Here is a 24,564-nt window from a genome sequence, read left to right as displayed (position 1 = left end):
AACTACTTCTTATTTAGATTAAATAGAGTTTCATTATACTTGAAAGTTTTATTTGGATGTAATTAGTTAACCTATATAAAGGCATCTTCATTATTCATTAGAGTTATTGGTTCAATCGTTAATAAAAACTTCAACTCTTGGAGTTAATTTCTTTCATACAAGATTATTTTCTGTAAATTTTAGGAGCGACTTTTTTCTCCATTTTCATCAATGAATCATGAGAATTCATTATTCATCCTTCAATTTAGCAAGGATCATTTATTGAAAGGTTGATTAGATCCATTAATTGAATTTTTGGGGTTTATATCTCAAAGGGTTGAGTTGGAAAACTATCTTTATCTGTTAGGATCGTCTTGATTAAGCAACAAGTAAAAATAGCGGAATAAATTGAGAAATTGAACACACAAATTTAACGTGGAAAAACTTCTCCAAAGAGGATAAAAAACCACGGGCGAAGATAATTTTATTATAATGGCAAAAGAACGAAGAGTATAAAAGATGGAGATAAAAACTAAACCCCGAAAACCCGAAAACAAAGAACTCTCAAAACGTAAACACAAAATTCTCTAAATGTGTTATGAGTTCTAATCTCTAATGGGTGTATTTTCTAAGGTTGTAAAAGAGCCTATTTATAGGCTAAATTCATAATAATAAAATAATCTAAACTAATCAGTGTTTGACTGAAATAAATAAACAGAGTTTAACTAAAAGATTATTTTTCAAATTTGACTGAAAAGAAGAGTCATACTTAACAAATCACCACCTTGACTCATATTTCTACAATGCCATATTTGCCAAAGCCCCCCACGAGCCTATCTTGAACTATGCAGGGAATCAACTAAGTCGAATCTGTGCTTAGAAACTAGAATACTTCTAGCCTTCGACTTGTACACTGCCAAATCAAAACTAACCCGGGTCTGATTTTCACGAACACAGTGCCCTAACTTTTCAAAACCTGCATCCAAAAGAGAACTCTATTCAACGAAACGGTCATACATTTTTCCCTCCTATGACCAAGTTGCCTCCGCTCCAAACGAGTTGACTTTGACTCTGTAACGAATGAGGGACGTCTGATTTCACTGGTCACTGTAGAACATTTCAGAATATAAAAAATGCCAGTTCTTTTACCTTTTAACAAAACAAGAGCTCCACGAGATACTTTAATGCCGCTTGACTCGATGTTGATTCTGCATCCTTTCAAGTCTAAAATACTCAAGGAGATGAGATTCTTTCATAAATCAGGTACATACCTGACATCTGAGAGTGTCCTAATCGTCCCATTGTGTATCCTAATTTTAACAGTACCAATACCAATTACCTTACTAGATGAATTGTTTCTCATGCGCACAACTCCACCTTCAACCAAACTGTATGTAGAGAACCATTCTCTATTGGGACACATGTGGAAAGAACATCCCGAATCTAGGATCCACTCGGACGTTAGCTTGGAGTTATCGCTCGTTGACACTAATAAGAAATCATCACCGCTTTCATTGATCAAATTAGCACCAGCTACATCTTCTTCGTTACTCTCAGCAGTTCTTTTATTTCGCAGTTTATAACAATATGCTTTTACGTGACCTAACTTTTTACAATAGCGACACATTTTGTCTCGTTTCTTTGATGCTATCAAAACGGAAGCTTGCCTATCTGCCTTGCTATCCAAATGAAGCTCATTGTCGAGTTTGTCTCTACTCAACAAAGGACCCTTCACATATTCGAATGAGAGTTTGTCTCTGCCATAAATCAGGGTCTCCCTGAAAGACTTGTATGAAGGGGGTAAAGAGCACAATAATAGCATAGCTTGATCTTCATCATCAATATGAACCTCAACGTTCTTTAAATCATTTAAAAGAGTAATGAATTGACTGATGTGATCTCTAAGAAGCTCACCTTCGTTCATGCGAAATGTAAATAGACGTTGTTTCAACACTAAACGGTTAGCCAGAGACTTAGTCGCATAAAGAGTTTCTAACCTTTTCCACAAGGCAGATGAGGTCTTCTCCATCAATACCTCCTGCAATACCGTATTCGCGAGGCACAACTGGATTGCAGACAAAGCCTTTTCATCAAGCTCTTCCCATTCTATTCTATTTAGATTCTCAAGATTTTTCCCGGTAACAACCTTTTTCAAACCGGGTTGAACTAGAATTGCCATCATCCGAACTTGGCATAGATTAAAATTTGTCTCACCATCGAACTTCTCAATTTCAAACTTTGTTGTTGTCATATCTGAATGGGCTGATCTTTGAACTAGCTCTTGATACCACTTGTTACGATCGTCTGATTAAGCAACAAGTAAAAATAGCGGAATAAATTGAGAAATTGAACACACAAATTTAACGTGGAAAAACTACTCCAAAGAGGATAAAAAACCACGGGCAAAGATAATTTTATTATAATGGCAAAAGAGCGAAGAGTACAAAAGATGGAGATAAAAACTAAACCCTGAAAACCCGAAAACAAAGAACTCTCAAAACGTAAACACAAAATTCTCTAAATGTGTTATGAGTTCTAATCTCTAATGGGTGTATTTTCTACGGTTGTAAAAGAGTCTATTTATAGGCTAAATTCATATGTCAAATAATAATAAAATAATCTAAACTAATCAGTGTTTGACTGAAATAAATAAACAGAGTTTAACTAAAAGATTATTTTTCAAATTTGACTGAAAATAAGAGTCATACTTAACATTATCCATATCAATTAGTTTATTCGATACATCTCCCACCTTTTTATTTTTGTTTTATTTATTTATATATGTTTTGAATCATTATTTTCTTTTATTCTTGAATTTATTCTTTTAATTTTTTTCATTTTCTTCATTTTTAAATTTGTTTGTTTTATCTTTCAGATTAGATTCGAATCTTTTTTCGTGTTGAACAACTTGAATAAGATCTGCTTCCCTATCATTCAAGTTGTGAGAATCTGTTATTCATCCTTTAATTTGTTAAGGATTACTTCTTGGAAGATTGATTAGAGCCATTAATTGAATTTTTGGGGGTTTATACTTACAATGTTTATATCTAAAAGTGTTTAGTTGGAAAACTGTCATATATCCATAGATCAATCAACTTGCGACAAATTTTTGGATGGGATCCAAATGTTTTTAGGCCGAGATGTGTGCATAGCATTGAAGACCTATCTTTTAGCCTCGAAACACATTTTAACTCACTCGATTTTAGAGTACAAGAGTTCAATTTATGACCATTTTATTGAAGATTGTGCAAGCAAAATTTTTGGACGGGATTATTACGGGAAATAACGAGTTTCGAGCTTTAATTTGAGTTTGAATCATATTAGGTTCAAGTTTGAGGCCTAATTTTGATTATATATGAGCATGATATTGAATTTATTAGGTTTTATTATTTTATAATTGATTTATACTTAAATTTAGAATATTTTTTAGTATTTAAAGTTGTTTAGGAGTTTTATGTTTATTAGTCAAAAGAAAGTTTAGTTATGCAAAATTATTTATTGTTTAGATTAATTAGAGCCTATATAAAGGTCTCTTCATTGTTCATTAAAGGATTGATTGATTCATTAATAGAATTTTCAATTCTTGGAGTTAATTTCTTTCGTAAGATTGCTTTCTTGTAATTTTTAGAAGCAGTTTTTCTTCAAGAAGTTGTGGGAATCCATTCTTCATCCTTCAATTTGCCAATGATTATTTCTTAGAGAGTTGATTAAAGCCATTAATTAAATTTGTTGGGGTTTATATCTTAAAGGATTCAATTGAACAACTATTTTCTATCCATATCCATTGGTTTATTCAATCCATCTTCCACCTTTTAAATTATGTTTTCTTTATTTATCTATGTTTTGAATCTTTATTTTTTTATTCTTGAATTTATTATTTTGTTGTTTTCATTTTATTTGATTCTAAATTTGTTTGTTTTTTCTTTTAGGTGAGATTAAATAATTTTTTGAGTTGAATAATTTTAATACGATCTTGTTTGTTGTAGGAACTAATAAATACCATCATACATGTCAAAAGAATTTGCTCGAATTGTTTAAAGGACAAAACAAATCTTTCATTAAACCTCTATTTTCTCAAATGTTAACAAGTAATTAAAATATAAGCTACAATTTATGGGGGGAATCAAGAATATTTTTGCATAAATAAACTAGTAATTCAAATATTCATAAGCCCATTCTAGGTGGAAATGTGTTTGGCATGCAACCCAAGCCTTTAGGGTTACCAATCACCACCTACCAACACAAAAATATGTATCTCAAACATAATTTAACCACTTTCATTATAGTGTTTGAAGGATCTGACACTATTCCATACGTTTTTTTTCCTCTATAAACTATCATACTAGTAGATGATGTTGGTAATGTCGAAATCATTTTTTATTTTTTTGAAAAAAAACAAAAATTTAGTTGTCGATGAAAATTTGGAGTCGCCACCAATCTTTTATTAAGGTGTGATTGGGTCACCTAAAAACGACTTTGGTCTACGAATTTTAGAAAAACGGGTCCGGGAGTCGGTTACGTATGAGGAAGGATTAGCACCCTCATAACGCCCAAAAATTGGTACCTAGTTAATTAATTAATATCTTAATGTCGAAAATTTGAAAATATATAATCCTTAGCAAAAAAACTTAAAAACGTTATGTATTAAGACCCTTATCATTTCAGAGAAAGAAAATGTCACACCCAATGCGTTAGGGCACGACATTCTAATTTCCTCAAAAAATGAATTAGGCCAGAATACTCATGTAATAAAAATTTAAAAGAATATCCATTTATTCAAGATTTAAGAAATCGCGACCCAATACGTTAGGGCACAATTCCTCCAAAATCCCAAAGTTGGAATATTTCCTTTATTATTTTTTAGAAAAAATCTTCATTTCGAGAAATCAATGCGTCACATCCAATACGTTAGGACACAACGTGTTGAATTCCCAATAATGAGTTCTTATTTTTTTGATTAAAAAGAAATGCTTGATTGTTAGATTTAACGAAGAAAATCGGAACCTAATACGTTAGGGCTCAATTTCCTTGAAAATCCTAAATACAAGCATTCTCTCAATTTTGAAAAGTTTGAAATCGAGTAAAAAAATGATGTGATGCTACATTAAATATACAATGCAATAATAAATATTACAATGGCATAGAAATAATATGAATAAATGAATAAACAAAATCGATAACATGCAAAGTATCAAATAAATAAAAATATGAAAACATAAATCAACAAAAATAAAATAAAAATAAAGAAAAGAGAGCGTAACATATGCATTGGAATTATGAGAAATAAAATATAAAATTTGAATTATAAAATTTATATAATGCATTTATGAAAATAAAGAAAATATATAAATATACATATGTAAAATTTTTAAATATATGTGTTAAAGATATAAATATGCATTTAAGCATTTTCAAAAAACATATGTATTATAAAATGTAAAATATATGTATAAAAATTAGGAAATAAAGATAAAACGTATTTACAGGTATTTATAAAAGTTTAAAATATATACATATACTATAAAAATGTGGAAAATATATTTACGATAATTTAAAATAGTGTATGAATATATATATGTATTTGTCTGTAGAAAATATGAAGAATAATATACATGTAATATATATATATATATATAAATATACGTGTATACACATTTATAAAAGCACAAAAAGGGTTTTTGAAACTAAGATATACAAATTATATATATGTTTTATAAATAATTTAAAAAAATAAAAATCTTAAACTAAACTAGTAAGGATTAAAATGAACCTGAAACAAAATTAGATGACCAAACGTAAATAAAACAAATAAAGGACCCAATTTTAAGGCGTGGATAACTCAGAGGGACCGAATGGGAAAATATCCCTACCCTCTGAAACGCACCGCTTTATCGGGATCAAATCGTAAGCCCGCCAAAATTTTAAGGCTCAATTTAAAAAAGTAAAAAAAATAAATTAAAATGATTGAAAACTCGGAGGGACCATATGCTCAAATTTCCCATTCAAGCCAGAACTCGCGGACCCTGATTGCGGGTCGGGTCGACGCGCGGGTCTGGCCTTCTAAACGGCGCCGTTTCGCTAGCATGATTTAAAACAGTTTAAAAAAAACATTGTTTGCAGCATAAGAAAAAAAAGAAAACAAAAAAAAAACAAAGGCTCTCTGCTAGGGTTTTTAACCCCAGCCACCTGACGCCGCCGTTCACTCTTGCCGATGCTCCGATTGCGACGGAGACGGCACTAATCCGGCGGTTCCAACGTGAGAAGTAAGCCCTTTCCTCCTTTCTTTATATTTTAAGAAAAAATAAATAAAGAAATAAAGAAACTACAAAATATATATATATATATATATATCTATGTATAAATGAAAAATAAAAGAACGATAATCCTCAAGGTAATATAGAGAGAAAAAACCTTTGTATTCAAAAAGAAAATTTTCTATTTGCCTTTGTATTTCTCTCGGTTCTTCTCTCTATTTTCCGTCTTCCCCCCCCCAAAAAATTCCCTTATTACAGTATATTCAATCTGCTTTTATAGCCATTATGAAAATAATAATATAAAGAATCAAATCTTGCTCATATTAGATTCGCAATCTTTGATTTTCTTGCCATTTTTGTTACAGGTGAAGATTTTGGCTCGTGGTGCTTGGTGGCTGCGGCGCGAAAGTTTCCTCAGAAACCCTAGGAGTTTCTGACATTGTTTTGGGCCTCTGTTCATAGGTTTTGGGCCACATAAGCCCATTGTAATTTGGACTGTTTTTGTAGTCCGGGTAAAATTTGGGTATTACAGGTAATATTCCAAAATTCCTCATTTCTTCTGAGATATTTGAAGTTTTGTATGTTTTAATTTTCTAGCAAAACCTGTAAATAACAACATTATAATAGTGCTATGACACTTGTAGGCCATTTTTGAAAGTTGGAATTTTTGGGTTTATAATTTGCCATCCATAGAATACATGTCCTGATCAAATTATTGAAGTAACAACATGTTTTAGTTTCACTAAATAGAGATGTTCGTGCGTTCAATTCATGTTCTCTGCACCCAGTTTTGACACATTCATATATAGGTTTGGAAATTATTGATGATTTTCCTGGAAGCCAAGGGCCATATAGCTTGATGGATAGAGGTTGAAAAAGCCTCCAAGGGAATGGGAGCTATGAAAGGTATTGTTTGAGAGGGGGAGACGAGCCAAATGTTGAGAATGAGAGTGTAACACCCCCTAACTTGTCTCCGTCGTCAGATTAGAGTTACAGAGTATTACGACAGTTGACAAATTCAGTAACAGTCTAATACTATTCGAAATTAAATTCAAATATAAAAACATTTATAATCAATTAATATTCATAGCATATATATGAAAACATGCCTTAAATTGAGCTTATGGAACATTTAAATCAAACCGGGATCAATTCTTGATTAAATTGAAACTTCTACAAAATTTTGAGTAAAAAGTGTAAACAATGGTTACATGGCCGTATGGCTAGGCTATGTGAAGGAGACCAGCCTGTGTGGCCCCAAGCGTGGTTGTGTGGCTACTCCATACGCTCATGTTCTCAGACCGTGTACAATTCAAATATAGGTTCACATGATCATGTCGTCAAGTCGTGTAACAACTTGTAGCCGTGTGGGAAAACTTGCACCAAAATTAAATAGACCACATGGCCGTGTGTGGCACACGGCCATGTGACTGTCGTGTGCACCTAAAATGACTTTTAAAACAAGCCAAATCATCAACCATTTCTTAGGTACCAAGTCATACCATTTCTAGCCATTTTCACATATTCAAACATGCCTAAAACATACCAAAACATTCAACCCAAGGGCCTAGACAATATATCCTCATTGGCACCACAATTTAAACACTAATCTTACTTCACATTCAAAGCTCACAAGTATTACTATATAAACATGTTAAACATAAAAATTCATCTATTCCATTCACACACACATTACCATACCCCAAACCACTTTCAAGAAGAATGAACCAAATAACCAAAAGCACTTATATAGATATACAATAGCCAAAATACCAAATTTATATACAACCACAAATCTTTCTTAACTAAAGTTATAAGCAACATCATCATAAGTAAAAGAACTTAAAGGCTCTTAGTACATGCCATTTATAACCAATTTCAAAATGATCAAAACTTCTAACGATTTGAAGAATAGATAGTGTGTGTGCTCCAACTTGAATTTCCAACTAACCTTGACTTTCGATGATCTACAAGAATGAAATGCAACAGATGTAAGAAAATAATGTTTAGTTAGCTCGTATAACTTAAACTTAAACTTAAACTTACCGAATAAGTATTTTTTCAAACCATTCATGCATAGATTCATTAATTAGCTCATAAGCACATTTCTTTCCTATACACCACAAATCTCATAAGGTTAGTGAGTAATAAATCATATAACCCTAACATGTCATGGAACATTTATAAGTAAACATATTAAGTACACATTTCATTCATCACATATCCAATAAGCATAACTCTTTCATTTCAAATGTTCATACCAACATTTTCCATTTTACATGTCAAGATCATATAACATTTTATATATATATATATTTGTTTAAGCCTTTATGACTCGTTGAACCAAATGAAATAACATCAGATACTCAGGAAAAATGCTTACACAAGCTGTGACTGTAACTGTATATGCTCACACAAGCTATGAAATGGGTTTGCTCACACGAGCTGTGGGTTAGGATGTTAGGCTACACAATATTGCACACACGAGCTGTGAAGAATCCGCAACAAATGCAAGACCTAAGCCATCGGTAGGACATCCAAGACCAGTACTCCAAATTGTAATAATCCCTTAATGACATGTCATTTGTATCTTAAGCACTCACAAGGTTCAAATGGGCCATTTCTTATCCAAATTTTATAATTATTTACACATTAATTCATCACCATTACTTAACCATGTAATTTCTCATTTTCAATCATAACCTTCAATTTAGCTAACATTATAATTTAATCCAAATCACAAATTAACATTTAACAACCAATTTAAGCTATACATGACACAAATGTTAATCAACAATTCACCCAAAACAACAATTAATAAGCTTAATCAATATATCGACATATAAGACACGTTAAGCTATTGCTAGCTTAGTAAGCACAATCTAGAGATAAATACCATTTTATCCACACTAATAAAACTAATTTGTTTTATGATCATTTTCATAATATTATTCAGAATTTGTACTCATAATTAGCTTTAACTTACCATTCAATTGTTACATATTTTCATCTATTGCTATCATTTATCGTATCATAATTTAATCCCATTTCAATATATTTAATTTTCTTATTCATTCATTTTACAGATACTATACTTTAACATTTAATAAGGGAAACTTTTTACCATTTTACAGAGGCCTAGTAGACTTAAAAAAACACGTAGGATATATGGAATAGGACGAGACAACGCCGAAGCGTATAACAAGACAATACCAAAGTGCGTAACGAGACAACATCAAAGCGTGTAACGGGACAACACCGAAGTACGTAAACAAAGAGCATGCTAAATCTTCCTTAACAGCATGCCATTTATATCCCACTACTTCTTATCTTGTCTACTTGGGCATTCATATCAGAGTTGATTATATTTCCTTATTTTAGAACAAAATCTCAATACTTTATTTCAATCTAGTCCACTTGTAAAAAGTCAAAGATAACATTTCTAACTTTCCTCAGTTCATATGACATATTTCACTACTTAGTAATATTTCCATAAATCACTACTTATTCTTATTATAACTTTCACATGTCACTTTTACATATTTTATAATTTAATCATTTTCCTTCTCATAATTCATGAAGTATTATCATAACATTTCCATTTCATTTCACATATCACTTCTTAACATATTTCACTTCATTTACTCACTTACTCATAATAGTTACAATTTCATCAATTTTCATGACTTTTACAATTTAATCTTTTTTTCTCACTTTTCTTTCACATTCTCTACTACATATTACTTAGTAAATAAAATTAACTCATCATTTACTTATATTTAATCCTTATCATGTCTTACTCTTCATGTAAGTATATAATTAAATAGCATAACAAGACTTAATTTTATTCAATTAATAGACCTTAACAATTAAAAACATATTTAAAATAAATGAAACTCTAGTTATACTTACAAACCAGAGCTTGGAATCAAGCTTTCTTCTTCTTCTTCTTCTTCTTCTTCATTTGGCTCCTCATTTGCTTTAATTCTCCACTTATTTCCCACATTTCTTCACTTTTTCTTCATTTTCCATATCAAAACATAAAATATTTACACATTAAAATCATACTCACATATCATAAACTATGTTATTCAAATAAACTAGCATGTATTTCATGAAGAATTACCATTTCTTACCTCAATCTCTTGTACTTAACACTAATCTCTACTTTCTCTCTCCTCCAAAACAACTATAGTTGGGCTTCACGTGAAATTTTGATAGTCACTACACTTCTCTATTGATATCACTCGTTAATCATGAAGAAAATTGGAGGATTTTAGCTTAATTAGCTTAGAAATGGTGAAAAAAACTTATTTGAAAGAAAAGTAAAAGTTAAGGATGATAACTATAGAAGTGGTGTGAAAGGCAAAATAGAGATGATGACTTTTTATCATCTTTTCTCACCTTTTCTACACATTTCCATGTAAATATCTATAACAAAATCTATTAATTAATTATTTACCATTTCCCCCACCAATTATACTTTTACACATATTCATCCTTAATCATTATGTCTGCATAACTATCTCATTCAAATAATTACCATTTTACCCCTCAACTTTTCCTATAATTCCATATATGATTCATGCTTCTTTTTGGTATATTTTCACATCTAGCCCTTCTTCCTTTTTCCTTGATTCAATTTAATCATTTCCATCTCTTAATTTTCTTACTTTGGCCCCAATACTTTTCACTATCTTACAATTTAGTCAATACCCCGAATTCATTTTTCTCAATATACAAGTCTTTCCAATAATCTTCAGTATTTGTCTTCACTATCTCGTAACATTGTCAATTTCAAATTTCTAACTTTTTCAGATTATAACTGAATTATCATTTATTTATCACTATTCCAAACTCCTGAAATTTTGGGGATTTTACAAATAGAGGAGTGGGACTTTCAATAACCAAATTAGTTGTTTGATTAGCAAGGTAATAATAACTAGTATATAACCTATAATTTTGAGTAATGAGTTTCGAATTGAGCATGAATATTTCATTATTTGGGTTCTAACATGGCTCAATTACAATTTAATGACAACATAAAATTACATAAAGATAATCGATTATACATATAGTACATTCACAGGTAAAAAGAACCAAACTAGTACAAAGGATAATAGATGAAGACTCCAATGGAAACTTGAAAGTATAAGACAAAACCTATTTGTAGAAACGAGTGGGTACTTACTTTGCAAAGCAAAAATTGTGGCTAAATGGTGCTTGGAACTGTGGCCACACTTTCAACCACAAAACCAAAAGTGCGTAGAAAATAAAGAACACCGAGATTGTTTACATAGTTCGACTTCAGTTTGTGTCTGCGAGGCCTTACCCGGAGCTAACACTAGTCTAACTCTCACCAATTTAACGATCTCATTGTTGTACAAAGACCAAATCACTCTCCCTTTAAGTTTTCATCTAGAAAGCTTAGATTTACAACTTAAGAGACTCTTGATTGCTTACAGAAAGAATGCACACATATACATTACCAACTTGAACAAATTTGTGCTCTATTAAGCTTTGAATCTCTCAGTTACTCTCAATCCATCTTTAACTTAGGCAAAACTTAAGTTTATATATTACTTAATTTTTGTTTACATATGAGTTCTAACCTAATCACCTTTTTATAAAGTGAAGCTAAAAATTAACATAAGATAAAACTTCCATAAGAGTCTTGGTGTAATCTAAAGTTTTCAACTATAGAAAGTGGCTTTACTTGTTCCACAAGCAACTAGACTTAATCCGCAAAAAATCAATCTTCAAGTCTTCATTTTCAACTCAATTGATCTTTCATGTTTTGGACTTGAACTTGTCAAAATATCTTTAAAATAGATAACCTAATATTTTTGTTCTGAAATTTGTTAACTCTGAAAACATACACAAATTCAATAATCAAATAGTGCTTGAAGTTATAGCCATTGTTTTAACAATAAAAACAACCAAAGAATTTATCTTGCCTTCAAATGTATAAACACTATTCAAGGCATATGCATAAATTAAAGATCCATATATCACAATTATAAACGATGAAACTTAACGACGGAGGACTTTGGCATTAACCACCAATGCCAAAAGTCTTGTTGACATAAGGATGCATTACTTAAAAGCATTTGCGTAATAATTTTCATAGATGTTACACAGTTTAAGATTAATTAAATTCATTGTTGGTGATATATTTTCACGTAATTATAAAAAAATTCTTATATTAATATTCAAATTATTATTTCCATTCTTATACTTTACAAAAATTAAAGAATTAGTTTTTATTTATTAGAATTTCGCCATCATACTTTTCAATTGTTGTTTAACATACGAAACTGAACTATTGTAATTCTTTGCTAATCTTTATTATAAAATTCCTAAATTATTAATTTATATTAATTTGAATTGCTATTTCCAAATATGCTATTTAACAACAAAGATTAATATTATTACTCAATTCGATTAACTTCTCAAAATTTAAAAGAATATGAGAATCAAATTCTAAAAGAGATTAAAGGGATTAAAATGAAATTTACAACTGAACGGCCCTTTCTCATAATAAAAATAATATTTAGTATAGTGGTAGTGTACTTTTTATCTCATAAACAATCTTAAAAAATTGTCATGTGCCATTTTTATAATACAACTTTCTTTTAATATTTTATTATATCATTATAGAATACTTGTCAACTGCTTATGAAATTTAAAAACTCGTACTAAATATTTTCCACAACTCAATGGAGTGAAAAAGTTTAGCCCAATTCACAAAGACCCATTGGATTTATTGTGTTAAGGCTCATTTTATGGAATTAGAATTGATCCAATAAAAGGCGGGAGACGAAATTGTTACGTTAATTTTCCCGCGAGAAAAACATTTCCCCGCTTCTCATTTTTCGTTTTTTTCTTTAATAATGTTTTCCTTTTTATATATAGCTCCTATATTTCCCCCCTTCTTACGTCAATCGAATCGAAACCCCTCAAGTTTTGTTCCAATTTGTCTAAATAGGTGAAAAAGGATTAACAATGCCTGCAATTGCCGATCGCAGTTCGTCTCCTTTCAAGGCAATGTTGGCCGCCAAGAGCTGCGAGCTGGCTGGATCCGGCGGCTGCCGCCCTCCTCAGAAACGGAGGTTAAGGTCCGATACGGCAGCGGCGGCCAAAGAGAGTCCGGTTTCAACGCCTATGAAACTCAAATCGCCACGACGTCGTCTAGATTCAAGTCCAAGCAGCCCTGCAAATGTGAGACATTACTTTTAATGTTTACCTTTTCTGTTATGGTAGCTTTTGTTTGAACTGGTTATGTCATTTTTTATGATTTTCAGGCTAAGTAAAATGTAATTAGTAGGAAGCGCTTGTTTGGTTTTTTAGATAAATTAAGAAAACTAGTTAAGTATGGATTCGTTCCTTTTTAGTGCTTGGTGAAGTTCATGTCATACAAAAAAAAAAAGAGAGAGAGAGAGAGAGAGAAGAGAACATTGGATGAGGTGTAAAACGCTGCTAATATTGCTTAATCCTATATATTTTCAGAGAGTTAAGAAAGATCCGAGTGAAAAAACATTGAAGAAATGTTGGAACCCGAGAGGTAATTTTACAGATCTTTCATCTTTTAGGCCTTTCAAAAGTTGAGCAATCATTGCTAAAATTCAATTGGTTTTGACTTATTTTGTTTACAGATGTTGAGCAAATAAGGGCTGTGAAGGAGGCTGTACATGTTTCAACAGCTCCATCAACTGTTGTGTGCCGAGAAGATGAGCAAAAAAGGGTTTTGGATTTTTGCAAGGCATGTGTCCAACAAGAGAAAGCTGGGAGCTTGTATGTATGTGGATGCCCTGGGACTGGGAAATCATTATCAATGGAGTTAGTAAAACAGCAAGTTATTGATTGGGCGAAAATGGTAGGTTCATTTTTCGTTGTCGCTTTATCTTGGAATGTTATTGAAGTGGGTAATCATTTTTAATTATTCATTTTTTCTAGCAGGAAGGTTTGCAGCCACCTGAAGTATTAGCAATGAATTGCACTTCTTTGGCAAATACTTCAGTCATTTTCAGTAAGGTATTGTTACTGACACTTACATGACACTGAGAGCTTGGATTTCGTATATGTTAACCTGATGATTGCCTTGGCAGATTCTTGGCATGCACCAACCAAAGAAGAAAAGCATAGGCTCAGCATCACCTTTGCAGCATTTGCAGAATCTGTATTCCAACAAGCAGGCACAATCTAGCTCAAAGATGATGTGAGAAATTTACTCTCTATCGGGTTGAAGCATCTTTATTTCCTCCCATGGCTGTAACAGGACATCAAATTTTTGCAGGTTAATTATTGCTGATGAGTTGGATTATTTGATTACAAGGGACAGGGCAGTACTTCATGATCTTTTCATGCTTACAACTTTTCCGTTCTCAAGATGTATATTGATAGGTATCATTCATCCCAACTATGTATTATCAATATGCTTATTTCTATGTCATTTGTCTTGATTCATGCTACCATTCACTCATGCATGTTGGTTTTTCCCTTTTGTTTTTGCAGGAATAGCAAATTCCATTGATCTAGCTGATAGGTTTCTTCCAAGACTCCAGTCATTGAACTGTAAGCTCCTTACTTTCATTACATTGGTTAATACTTATATTTGGCTTTATTATTTTGTGACCTATCATCTGGCTTCTTCCTAGTTTGGCCACCTAAGCACTAAAGTCAAGCATGAAAGCATCTTGAAAGCAGTTCTATATATACTAGGCTCTTTTCTATAGTAGTTGCTACTTGCAATGATGCAATACGGATGCTTGGCTGTTCTGAAATTAATTCTAATTTATTAAATTACCATTTCTCTATGTTAGGCAAGCCTATGGTTGTAACTTTCCGTGCTTACTCTAAAGATCAAATCCTTTCAATACTTCAGGAGAGGCTCTTGGTAATTACTACATTCCACTTTCACTCATGGTTCTGAAGTACTTTAAATTTTAATCTTGTGGCAAATTCAATGTTATTGAGTTTTATTGGCTTTCCACTCTATAGGTACTTCCGTATATTGTCTTCCACCAGCAAGCATTAGAACTTTGTGCCAGAGTAAGTTGTACTGGTTCTTTTGTAAACCTCATACTGCCTTCAATTAATCTACTTTTGATCGATATTAACAGCTTGAAATTAACAGAAAGTAGCAGCTGCATCTGGGGATATGAGGAAAGCTCTTTCTGTTTGTAGGTCAGTGTTTCATTGCAACTTAACTATCACCTGAAGTATCAATTGGTTCTATTTTAATAGCCCTAGAAGTAACATTAGTGATTTAGTTAAAATTCACCGCAGATGCTGGAATTTAATATTATTTCAAGCAAGATTTTTTGTTATAATTAATATTCTTGAAACACTATTAGTCTCAAGGCATTTTGAATGTTTAAATTATTTTGCTGAGGGAATACAAAAAAGAATGATTGATCTCTAATTTGTGGTTAGTTTGTGTACTCAAAAATTTATTCATGCTTTTTCATCTCTTAAGAATCAATGCTATACTTTGTTTATTTCCTATGAGTAAGACCTCCTTGCTGACTAGAGTAGCTGCTTTAAATATCTTCTGACATTCTTCAGTTGTTCCAGGAGTGCGGTGGAAATTCTTGAAGCAGAATTAAGGGAATCTGCAAGCAATACTGGTTTGACATCAGCAGAGGGGGATTTCGTTAGTCCACAGACAGCCCTCGCTCATGAAGTGTTCCCTTCACAAGAAAATAATACTGTAAGTCTTCTGCAACAGCATAATGTTACTGTTTCCAAGCTTGAGCTTGATATATTAGTCTTTATACATCATCCATACCAGTCGCCTCTCGTCCAGTTGCTTACATGATATGTTTCAGGTGAGGATTGATCATATGGCTCTTGCATTGTCAAAGACATTCAGATCACCTATAGTCGACACTATACAGTCTCTTCCTCAGCATCAACAAGTAAGTTTGAAGCCTATAAAGAATATAACAGACCAATAGTTAATCTAATAGTCATTTCTGCTGGTTCATCTTCTCTAATGCTGTTGAGTTTGATAACAGATCATACTTTGCTCTGCTGTGAAGTACTTCCGTGGTGGAAAGAAGGATACAACTGTCGGGGAGGTGTGCCTTTCTTAAAGTTTGATAATAATGAGCTGAAACATTTATTAATTGCATGATTGACTTATAATTGTTGTATTTTGGTGCAGTTGAATAAATCTTACATTGACATTTGTAAATCAGCATTGATCCCGCCAGTTGGAATTTTGGAATTCTCAAGTATGTGCAGAGTGTTAAATGACCAGGTAGCTAAAGTATTCCTATTCTTCAATTTTAGCTCAACTCATGGCCTAACTTTAGATGGCAGCAGTAACTGTTTTCTCTAGAGGCATTATTAACTATCTAACTAGACCAAACATGGAAGGGAGGTTGACATGATTCTATATGCAGGGGCTCTTCAAATTAGGTCAGTCTCGTGATGATAAGTTCAAGAGAGTCACACTAAAAGTTGATGAAGCCGACATCTCCTTTGCTTTGCAGGTACAGGTTCATCATTACTGCACGGACAACATTTTATCTGCTCGAGTAATAATTGTTTCTTACCGTTACCCATTTATCTGGAACAGGGAGTTCGTTTGTTTAGGAATTGTCTTCAGTAATACTGCATTACTTGTAATAGGTTGATATGTGGGCTGTTTCCAATCTTCAGCTTTCCTGCTCAATTCATGAGTTAAAGGTTTGAAAAACTGTTTCTACTTCGTACAATTATTGTAATGTCCTAGGTTAGCATGTGCTTGTCTTTCCATATTAGTTTATATTTGATAGTGTTGACCAGATACATGAATGATTATTTATAATGGTGTGGAAATGATTAATTAAATGCCATCAAAGACTAGACTATAAATAATGGCTTTCTGTCTGAGAACAACACGACAGAATATTGATTGTCCGATAGAAAAACTTTCTTGTTAGTACACCTGCAACTGCAAGTGATAGTTTTTTTGCATGAGTATGTACATGGTTGGTCTGTTTTTTTATGAAGTAACTCATTGCCTTTCACTTTCAAGTTTTCACGTTAACTTAAAAAATTAGAAACACATTTCCACAGGCATGGCATTCCTGGGCGGTGGGCAGGTTTAGTCTGCTTCAGTATTGCAACACCTTGAGGACGGGAATGGGAAGGTGGAACTATTGGCTATTCGGCCACTATTTCTTCCAGTAGAACTTGCAATTGTTAACAATTTGATACCAATTGTAAATTTCAAATATATTTATTTATTTTTGTGCAAGAATTCATTTATTTTTTTCCTCTACTTGATGCCTGATGGGATTCTTGTGTAATATTGGTTCTTTTTATTTATATATGTGTAATAAACATATATTGTTAGTTATTAAAAAGAAATGAAATTGATGTAGCAAAGGAAATAGTTAATAATATCAAATGTAAATAAACTAAAAAGTTAATACTAGAACTTACTATAATATTCAATCACTCAATAGTGGAGCATGGAAGGCAAAGCCCACTTCATTATTTATTTCCAAATTCAACTCTCTGCATCTACTATTACTACTACTAATGATACTACCGCTTTCTCCTCCAATTGCCAAACTCAGTGACTGCCATTTAGTCAAACAGACCAGCAACAAGGTCTTCATCTGACTCCTCTTCCTCCTCCTTGGCTGGCTCGCTCTGCTCTGCTTTCTCTTCCTTGGCTGAAGTTGCTGGGGCAGCGGCATCCCCACCAACTGCAACCGCAAACTTGGTCGGATCCTATTGTTTAATCAACAAAAAATCCTCATTATTGTCAAGATTTAATAAGACAAGTAGAAACAAAATGAAATGTGCATGATAAGAAGACAACCTTGAGGTATTCTTTGATTTTTTCAGCTTGAGGGAAGGTATACTCAGTAGCTACAGCAAGAGAAAGAGCAGTCTTGTATGCATTAATAAACATATGAGGCGCAGCAGCGAGAGTCGGGAACGAAACCGCCAGCGAAAGGGAAGTGACATTGGAGAGCCAGCTCCTAAACTTCTCCATAAGGTCATCTTCAGTTAAGTCTAGCACCTCAGGGCTGAACACTGTTCCATTGTCATAAACAGATACCACTACCAGTCCATAAGAGAATGGCCTTATCCCAAGCTTTGAAAGCAGGGCTGCCTCGGATGAACCCACTTTCTCACCCTTTCTAATCAGCTCCACCGCAGTCACGATTTCGACTGTACCTTTGTTGATCTTGGTTGGAATGTTGAGCACCTGATGACAGGATACATGAGAGGTTGTGAAAAGCATAAATCAAGTGCATATATATGTATATATACAAACCTGAAAGAAGGATGTTTGAGAAGGATCAAGGCCAGTGTTGCCAGGGGGAACAATGACATCAATTGGAGCAACGAGACCCACACGTGCTGGAGCCCCAACCTGAACATCAATGCAAATCACCATACATGAAAAGGGCTTATGCTATTCATCCTCCATGGACAAAACATGTCAAACGCCCAAGTCCAAGCAAAACAGATTTATTATAGATAAAGCATAGCATTGTAAAAATATTTGACGTTAAAATCAGAAAAATCCAAACAACATATTCATTCATCATGGAGTGAACAATTAATATTCATAAATCATATAAACATATTAATCATTATTAGTAAATACTAACCCTTAGGCTAAAGTGACAACAAATAAGTGCTAATCAAGGATTAGTTACCAAATTGAGAAAACTTAAAATCATGAGATTAATTAAAACAAATTTCAAGGGGCCAACAGTTATGAATGAATAAAAAACAAAATTCTACGATCCATATATATATATACCTTGTATTTTGCAATTTCTTCACGAACTTCCTTCAAATCACCCTTGGTAAAGATGAACCCTACATTACCCTGGTAAAAACAACATGAGAAGCAAGCCACAAAATGATCATCAACTTTAAAGAATAAATTAAAGAAAAAAACCCCGAGAACCAAAAAAGTTGTAAAAAAGGAAAAAGAAAGAAATTACCACAAGCAAAGGGAGGAGGTTTTTGAAAGCATCGTTACCGGTTCTTTCAGCGTGCAGCCTAATGGAGCGCTTCATCATAGTGTTCTTACCCATGAGGATGATAGAGTCACCCCTCAAACCTTTCCTGATGTTTTGCATTTGAGTGGATCCCACGTTATCGGCAGCCACAACCAACACCTGTGTGTACTCATCCAGGAGACGACACAGCTTTTGATCGTACTGCGATTTCTTCTCCCTCTTCGCTGGATTCAACACCATTTTCGCTTCCCTTAACCAATACAAAAACTACCCTTTTAACCCTATATCAAAACCCTTGCAGCAGCAGCAGCACCACTACCATGCATGACCATAATCTTCATATATATGTAACACTAAGCATACTGGGGTTCATTTCATGGGCTCTGAACAGGGTATTGGATCCACATAACCTAGTAAGTACTAGAATACGTGTTGGTTGGATGCTTTCAATCTTCTTTACCTGCATTCCTCCTTTTGTGCTCTCCAATCATATCCCAACAAATTTTCATTTTATATTTGCATGAATACCCTTTTTCTTTCTGTAAATTTCTTTTTTTTTTTTTGGGTGAACCCAATCATACATCTCCAAATTATCAATATTTTCCCAATCTTACACCCTCCAGTCAACTTAGCAATTAAATATTAGCTTGAATATGCATAAAATTTTAAATACATATACATATATATATCACATGAACAAGTTTGAATTTTATGTATTATAAAAATAAAATATTTTTAATTGATATGGTAGTGATAGTTTAAGAATTTAGTTAAAGATATATTATACAGTTAAACTTTATTTTATTTGAAAAAAAGTTACTTAATAAAAACGTATTTAATTAGTCATTGAACTCGCTCAAGTGAATACCTTTAAAAAATTTTATATTTTGAATAGATGTTTAATTGTCTAGGACTCTATCATTTAGATTTACTTGAAAGGTCAAATGTATACACACGTATCTTCAAATCTTTTGGTGGTTGATAAAATTTTATGTAATAGTAAAATACACAATATATTTAGAAAGGAATTGAATTTAAATTAAATTTTAAAGATAATATTATTAAAATAAAGATTATAAATTTTTTAAAAAATTGAGAATTATAAAGAAACTTAAATAGTACCTTTATCATAAAAAAAAAAAACTACGAGCATCTTTCAAAATGAGAAATAGTGTACCACTTACTAAGCATCTTTTAAAGCATGGATCCATGTTAGTGATGCCAACATTCATGTGATTTAACTTTTTTTCTTGCTTGAATGTACCTTTTACGTATCTTGAGATTTTCTTTTCAAAATATTAAAAATTATGTTTGGTTGAAATATAAAAACAATTTTTTAAAAATAAAATAAAAATACAAGAAAATTAAATAAAGTAAAAAGTTATTTTTATTGATTATATTAATAATTTGTAAAATTAAACATGTTAAAAATAAGAAAATTTTAAATTTAAATTTAATTGGTGAATTTATCTCGTTGATATATATAAAGTTATTCTTCTTCTTTTAATAATTTTTAAATATAAGAATCTTTTTATTATGAGAATGTAACACTTACCTTTTGTGAATTTTCGTCGACATTATTGGTACCAATTGAAATGTCTCTTCAAGATCTTTTAATGATACATGTGACATCTATTTTAGTAGAGTAATTAGGAGAATAATTTTTGAAGTTTATGGTATATGCATTTTGTTAGTTTCGAGTAGTTGACTTTGACAAACTCGAAAAATTCATATTTAGATCTTATTTGTTTCGAAATTTAGATGTTTTTCATAGTATGAATTATGTACTTTCATTTGGTATAATTAACTCGGTCATATGAGTCTTGTGCTAAGAGATATGAAATCTTAAAGTAGGCTGGTTGGAACTGTTAACTCAGAAAATCTGAGCAGATTGTGATGATTTCTTATATTTTGATTTTCAAAACTTAGGATTTTGATGACACAAGTTTCTATGTTTTAGTACTGCATTCGGTCTTTAAATTTATGTTTTTACAATATGAAAATGCCAAATGAATTATGAATTTGAATGGCCTCAAGAAAACCAAATGATCATGAAGTTTTTGAATTTTAAGGTTTGAAATTTCCGCTTTTAATTTTTTAAAAATATTTTCAGCCCAAATAAATATTATTTAGTAGAAAATTATATTTTATTTATTTTTAAAATATTTTATTTGTATATATTTATATATGCATTTTATTAAATTGTACAACTATTGTGTTTTAGTTTGTTAATAAGGTTATTATACAACCGATATGTATTAAGATTACACAAAATCCATATCTTTTAATCTTATAGTTTATTAATTGAATCTTGATCTTTAAGTTTCATTTTTAAATTTTAGGTTATTTGTGTAAATTGTTACTCAAGTGTCGGTTCAATAAGTGGCTTAAATTCCTTTCATTTTAATTCTTGAAAAATCAATTTAAAATATTTTTATGTTATTTATGAAATATATGATATTTTGTCCATGTTTTATGAATAGGAGTTAAGGATGTAGCATAGTTTTATTATTTTGTTTTTGAAGTAAAACCAGTTAAAATGCATTAATAAAACTAAGAGAGAAACACAAAATCCAATAGATAACTAAGTTGTCCTTACAATCAAAACATAATAAATGAACTAAACAAATAAAGCTTTTTAGCTTTATAATTCCAATGTCTCCGCTCTCCAACTTAAATAACAAACAACTAGTTTAGTGCTAACCTTCATTTTAGAAGACTCTTTGTTGAGTATTTTAGAGTGTGTGTCCTATAGATGGGTTAAACTGTGTATTTATATGATATAATTATTGTTTATGGATGTGATATTATAGATAAGTTCCCGTGCACGTCTACACGTACCCTACTCTAAGGTTAACACGTGTTTTCTAGATGTAGGTTCGCCTACATGGTAGTGCGAACCCACATTATGCGGTCTCATAGAAGAGTGCGAGCGCCTTGCATGTGAACCCAAAGTGCGAACCACGTAAAGTATGGGTCAGGACCCAATCAGGTAATCGGGTAGCGAGTCGGTAACGGGTTGATAGTAGCGAGTATCATAACAATTTGTCTCCCGCTTGGTTCGAAGAAGAGTTATAAAGTGACTCTTCTTAGAACTTGGTTTCGTGATATGAAAGGTCACATAAGTAGAAGCTTATTAAATACTTTTCGTGCTTTAACTTGTCACGTACACTTTGCCACATGTTAAGAAGTGATATAGTTGTACACAATTACTTATGCCTTTATTCTCGGGTATAGGAACTGTTAAAGTGTAGAATCCCTTTAAAAGGAGGTTACTTGAGCCCTAAAAATTAAACTGTTTGAATTTGAAATTTTGAAGGAGTCGCTGTTAAGGAGAACAACTTTAGAGGTAATTTTCTTAAAATCCCCATTGTTCTTGTGATTTTTTTCTAGGTTTATTAGAATAAAATGGCTAGGATGAGAGGAAACAGTTGTGTTATTTAGGGTATCTTTTCACAACATCGTGAACTGAGTACTCCGGTGGAGGCAAATGCTTATGTTTGCACCACCAAAGAGGAATAAATGAATCATTTTTTGGCTGTTCGGGGAATTCAATTACCCAATTTCGTTTATGACTTCTCAACCGTCGAAGAATCAAACCAATTAAGCAATACCATCGATGGAAGTTTCTTACTTCCACTGCACGTGATAGAAACAGGTTTCCATTTACCACTCCACCCTTTCTTCTGCCATTTTCTCGATGAATACAAGATAGCTCCGGGATAATTATCTAGCTTTTCGTGGTGCATCGTAATGGAATATTTCATTGAATGCAATCGGCGAGAGGAGGTGCCATTGATTGTTGTTTTCCAAAATTTGTACCAACGTGCAATCGAGGAGGTTTAGTGAGTTTGCTTAATTTTTCTCATCGCGAAAATGTAGAATCAATCATCTTGAATTGGTCTTCGAACCTTCACCTAAATTGTTGCAAGTACATACGGGTTTAGTACAAGCTTAAAGTTGGTCTTGATTTTCCAATTGAATGATCGATACCTATTAAGAGTATGTGCCTAAAAAATGAGAGATTATGTCTGAAGTAAGGTGGGGTCAGTATTATACACTTCACAAGGGTCGTATACTAGATTTAGAAGAAGTGCTAACTGTTAGGAATGTATTTTAGCACCGCCTCTTAAATCTGAATCCTAATAGATGGCGGCCTATTGATGATGGTAATGGTGCGAACACCATGAGGGTATTGCCTGCGCAATTTACGTGGCCACTTGGAGCCACTGATGATTTGGGGCTTATACTCTTAAGAAAGAAAGAGAAACCTAAGAATTATTTTTATAGCTTTTGTAAATTAAAGCCTCGTCCATGGTTCTCTAAACCTGTAGAGGATCTAGAGAGTGATGTGAACCTATTATGATAACTGGTGCTGATAATAGACTTCTTGGTGATGCAAGTATAGTTTGTGCCGTTGAAAAGAATTCAAAGGAATCCATAAGCCTGTCCAAGAAGATCGACGAATATATGGATGTTCAATCGTTCATGCATAATGTACGAGTCAGTTTCTTTGGTACTTCCATTAGAGAAGAAAGTGCAAGTAGTAAGAAGAAGCGGAAAACTACTATTGGGGCTGCCAATATCATTCTGAGTAGCGAAGATGAGGGCACCTCTGTAAAGGAACTTCACCGAAAGAAATGAAAAGATCATGCTGCAACATCTGGCGATGAACATTATTTCCGTGGCACAAACATCTCAACATGCAAAAGTTTTCTTATAGTCTTATTGAGGTGAGTAAACAGTGGAAAAACTCTATGCCCAAAGAAGCAAAAGAGCATATTTGTCCTTTTATATCGTCTAGTTGTATAAAAAAACCTTCCTTACAAGAGCTTATACTATCTCTCCAAGTAGCCTTAGTTGAAGTTGGCATGGTCAGTGTGGGGCTCGCTGAGGGTATTGGCGAAATAGAAACAAAGAAGAAAGAGACTAAAAATGCTTATTAGCCTACCAAAGGGGCATAGAAAGGTCTCGTGAATTACATAAGGGCTTGGATAAAGAAAACAAGAAATTAGTGGAGCAGAATAGGAGGCTATAGGAATGCCTCACCCTTATTGAAAAATATATTGAAAAATTACATGGAGTGGTCGCAGGTGAGCGAGTTGATAAGGATGTCTTGGAAGTGACCATGAAAAGTAAGGATGAGCAACACAAACTTGCTATGGCTAATCTGGTGAAGAGTTATGAAGAGGCTTTAGAAAAGTATAAAAGTGATACCATGCAAAACTTTCAAGACTACTTGCCAGATTTAAAGTCTAACTTCTTGTTGCACGCTCAGGTAGTTGGTGGTCCCTTCGATGTTTCCAAGGAAAACTTTGATGCTTTTAGTCACCTCACTGGTGCCCAAT

The 24,564-nt window shown here is 32.5% G+C and overlaps 2 protein-coding genes across 3 annotated transcripts; one reads left to right on the top strand and one right to left on the bottom strand.

Moving 5' to 3' along the window:
• The first annotated feature begins 13,148 nt into the window (after positions 1-13,148).
• LOC105788716 (cell division control protein 6 homolog B) lies at positions 13,149-17,505 on the top strand. Of its 2 annotated transcripts, none has more exons than XM_012615737.2 (17): positions 13,149-13,454; positions 13,743-13,797; positions 13,889-14,109; positions 14,190-14,267; positions 14,342-14,451; positions 14,530-14,636; positions 14,748-14,807; positions 15,056-15,129; positions 15,234-15,284; positions 15,370-15,419; positions 15,810-15,945; positions 16,064-16,153; positions 16,253-16,315; positions 16,402-16,497; positions 16,643-16,732; positions 16,819-16,928; positions 17,301-17,505. In XM_012615737.2, the coding sequence occupies exons 1-16, from the start codon at positions 13,239-13,241 to the stop codon at positions 16,849-16,851; spliced, it is 1,530 nt and encodes a 509-aa protein (XP_012471191.1). In that variant the 5' UTR covers positions 13,149-13,238; the 3' UTR covers positions 16,852-16,928; positions 17,301-17,505. The 2 variants fall into 2 exon arrangements, with proteins under 2 accessions (XP_012471191.1, XP_012471192.1); XM_012615738.2 differs by having other exon boundaries at positions 13,150-13,454; positions 14,193-14,267.
• Positions 17,506-17,605: 100 nt separating this feature from the next.
• Positions 17,606-19,759, bottom strand: LOC105788717 (60S acidic ribosomal protein P0-2). The gene is made up of 5 exons (XM_012615739.2): positions 19,199-19,759; positions 19,012-19,080; positions 18,517-18,615; positions 18,055-18,447; positions 17,606-17,963 (listed from the first exon to the last, which is right to left on the bottom strand). The coding sequence occupies exons 1-5, from the start codon at positions 19,454-19,456 to the stop codon at positions 17,817-17,819; spliced, it is 966 nt and encodes a 321-aa protein (XP_012471193.1). The 5' UTR covers positions 19,457-19,759; the 3' UTR covers positions 17,606-17,816.
• Positions 19,760-24,564: the final 4,805 nt, after the last annotated feature.

This window comes from Gossypium raimondii, chromosome 2 (genome assembly GCF_025698545.1).
Source record: "Gossypium raimondii isolate GPD5lz chromosome 2, ASM2569854v1, whole genome shotgun sequence".
Taxonomy (NCBI): Eukaryota; Viridiplantae; Streptophyta; class Magnoliopsida; order Malvales; family Malvaceae; genus Gossypium; species Gossypium raimondii.
The sequence above is the reverse complement of the archived record's forward strand: the minus strand, read 5'-3'. Positions and strand labels throughout refer to the sequence as shown.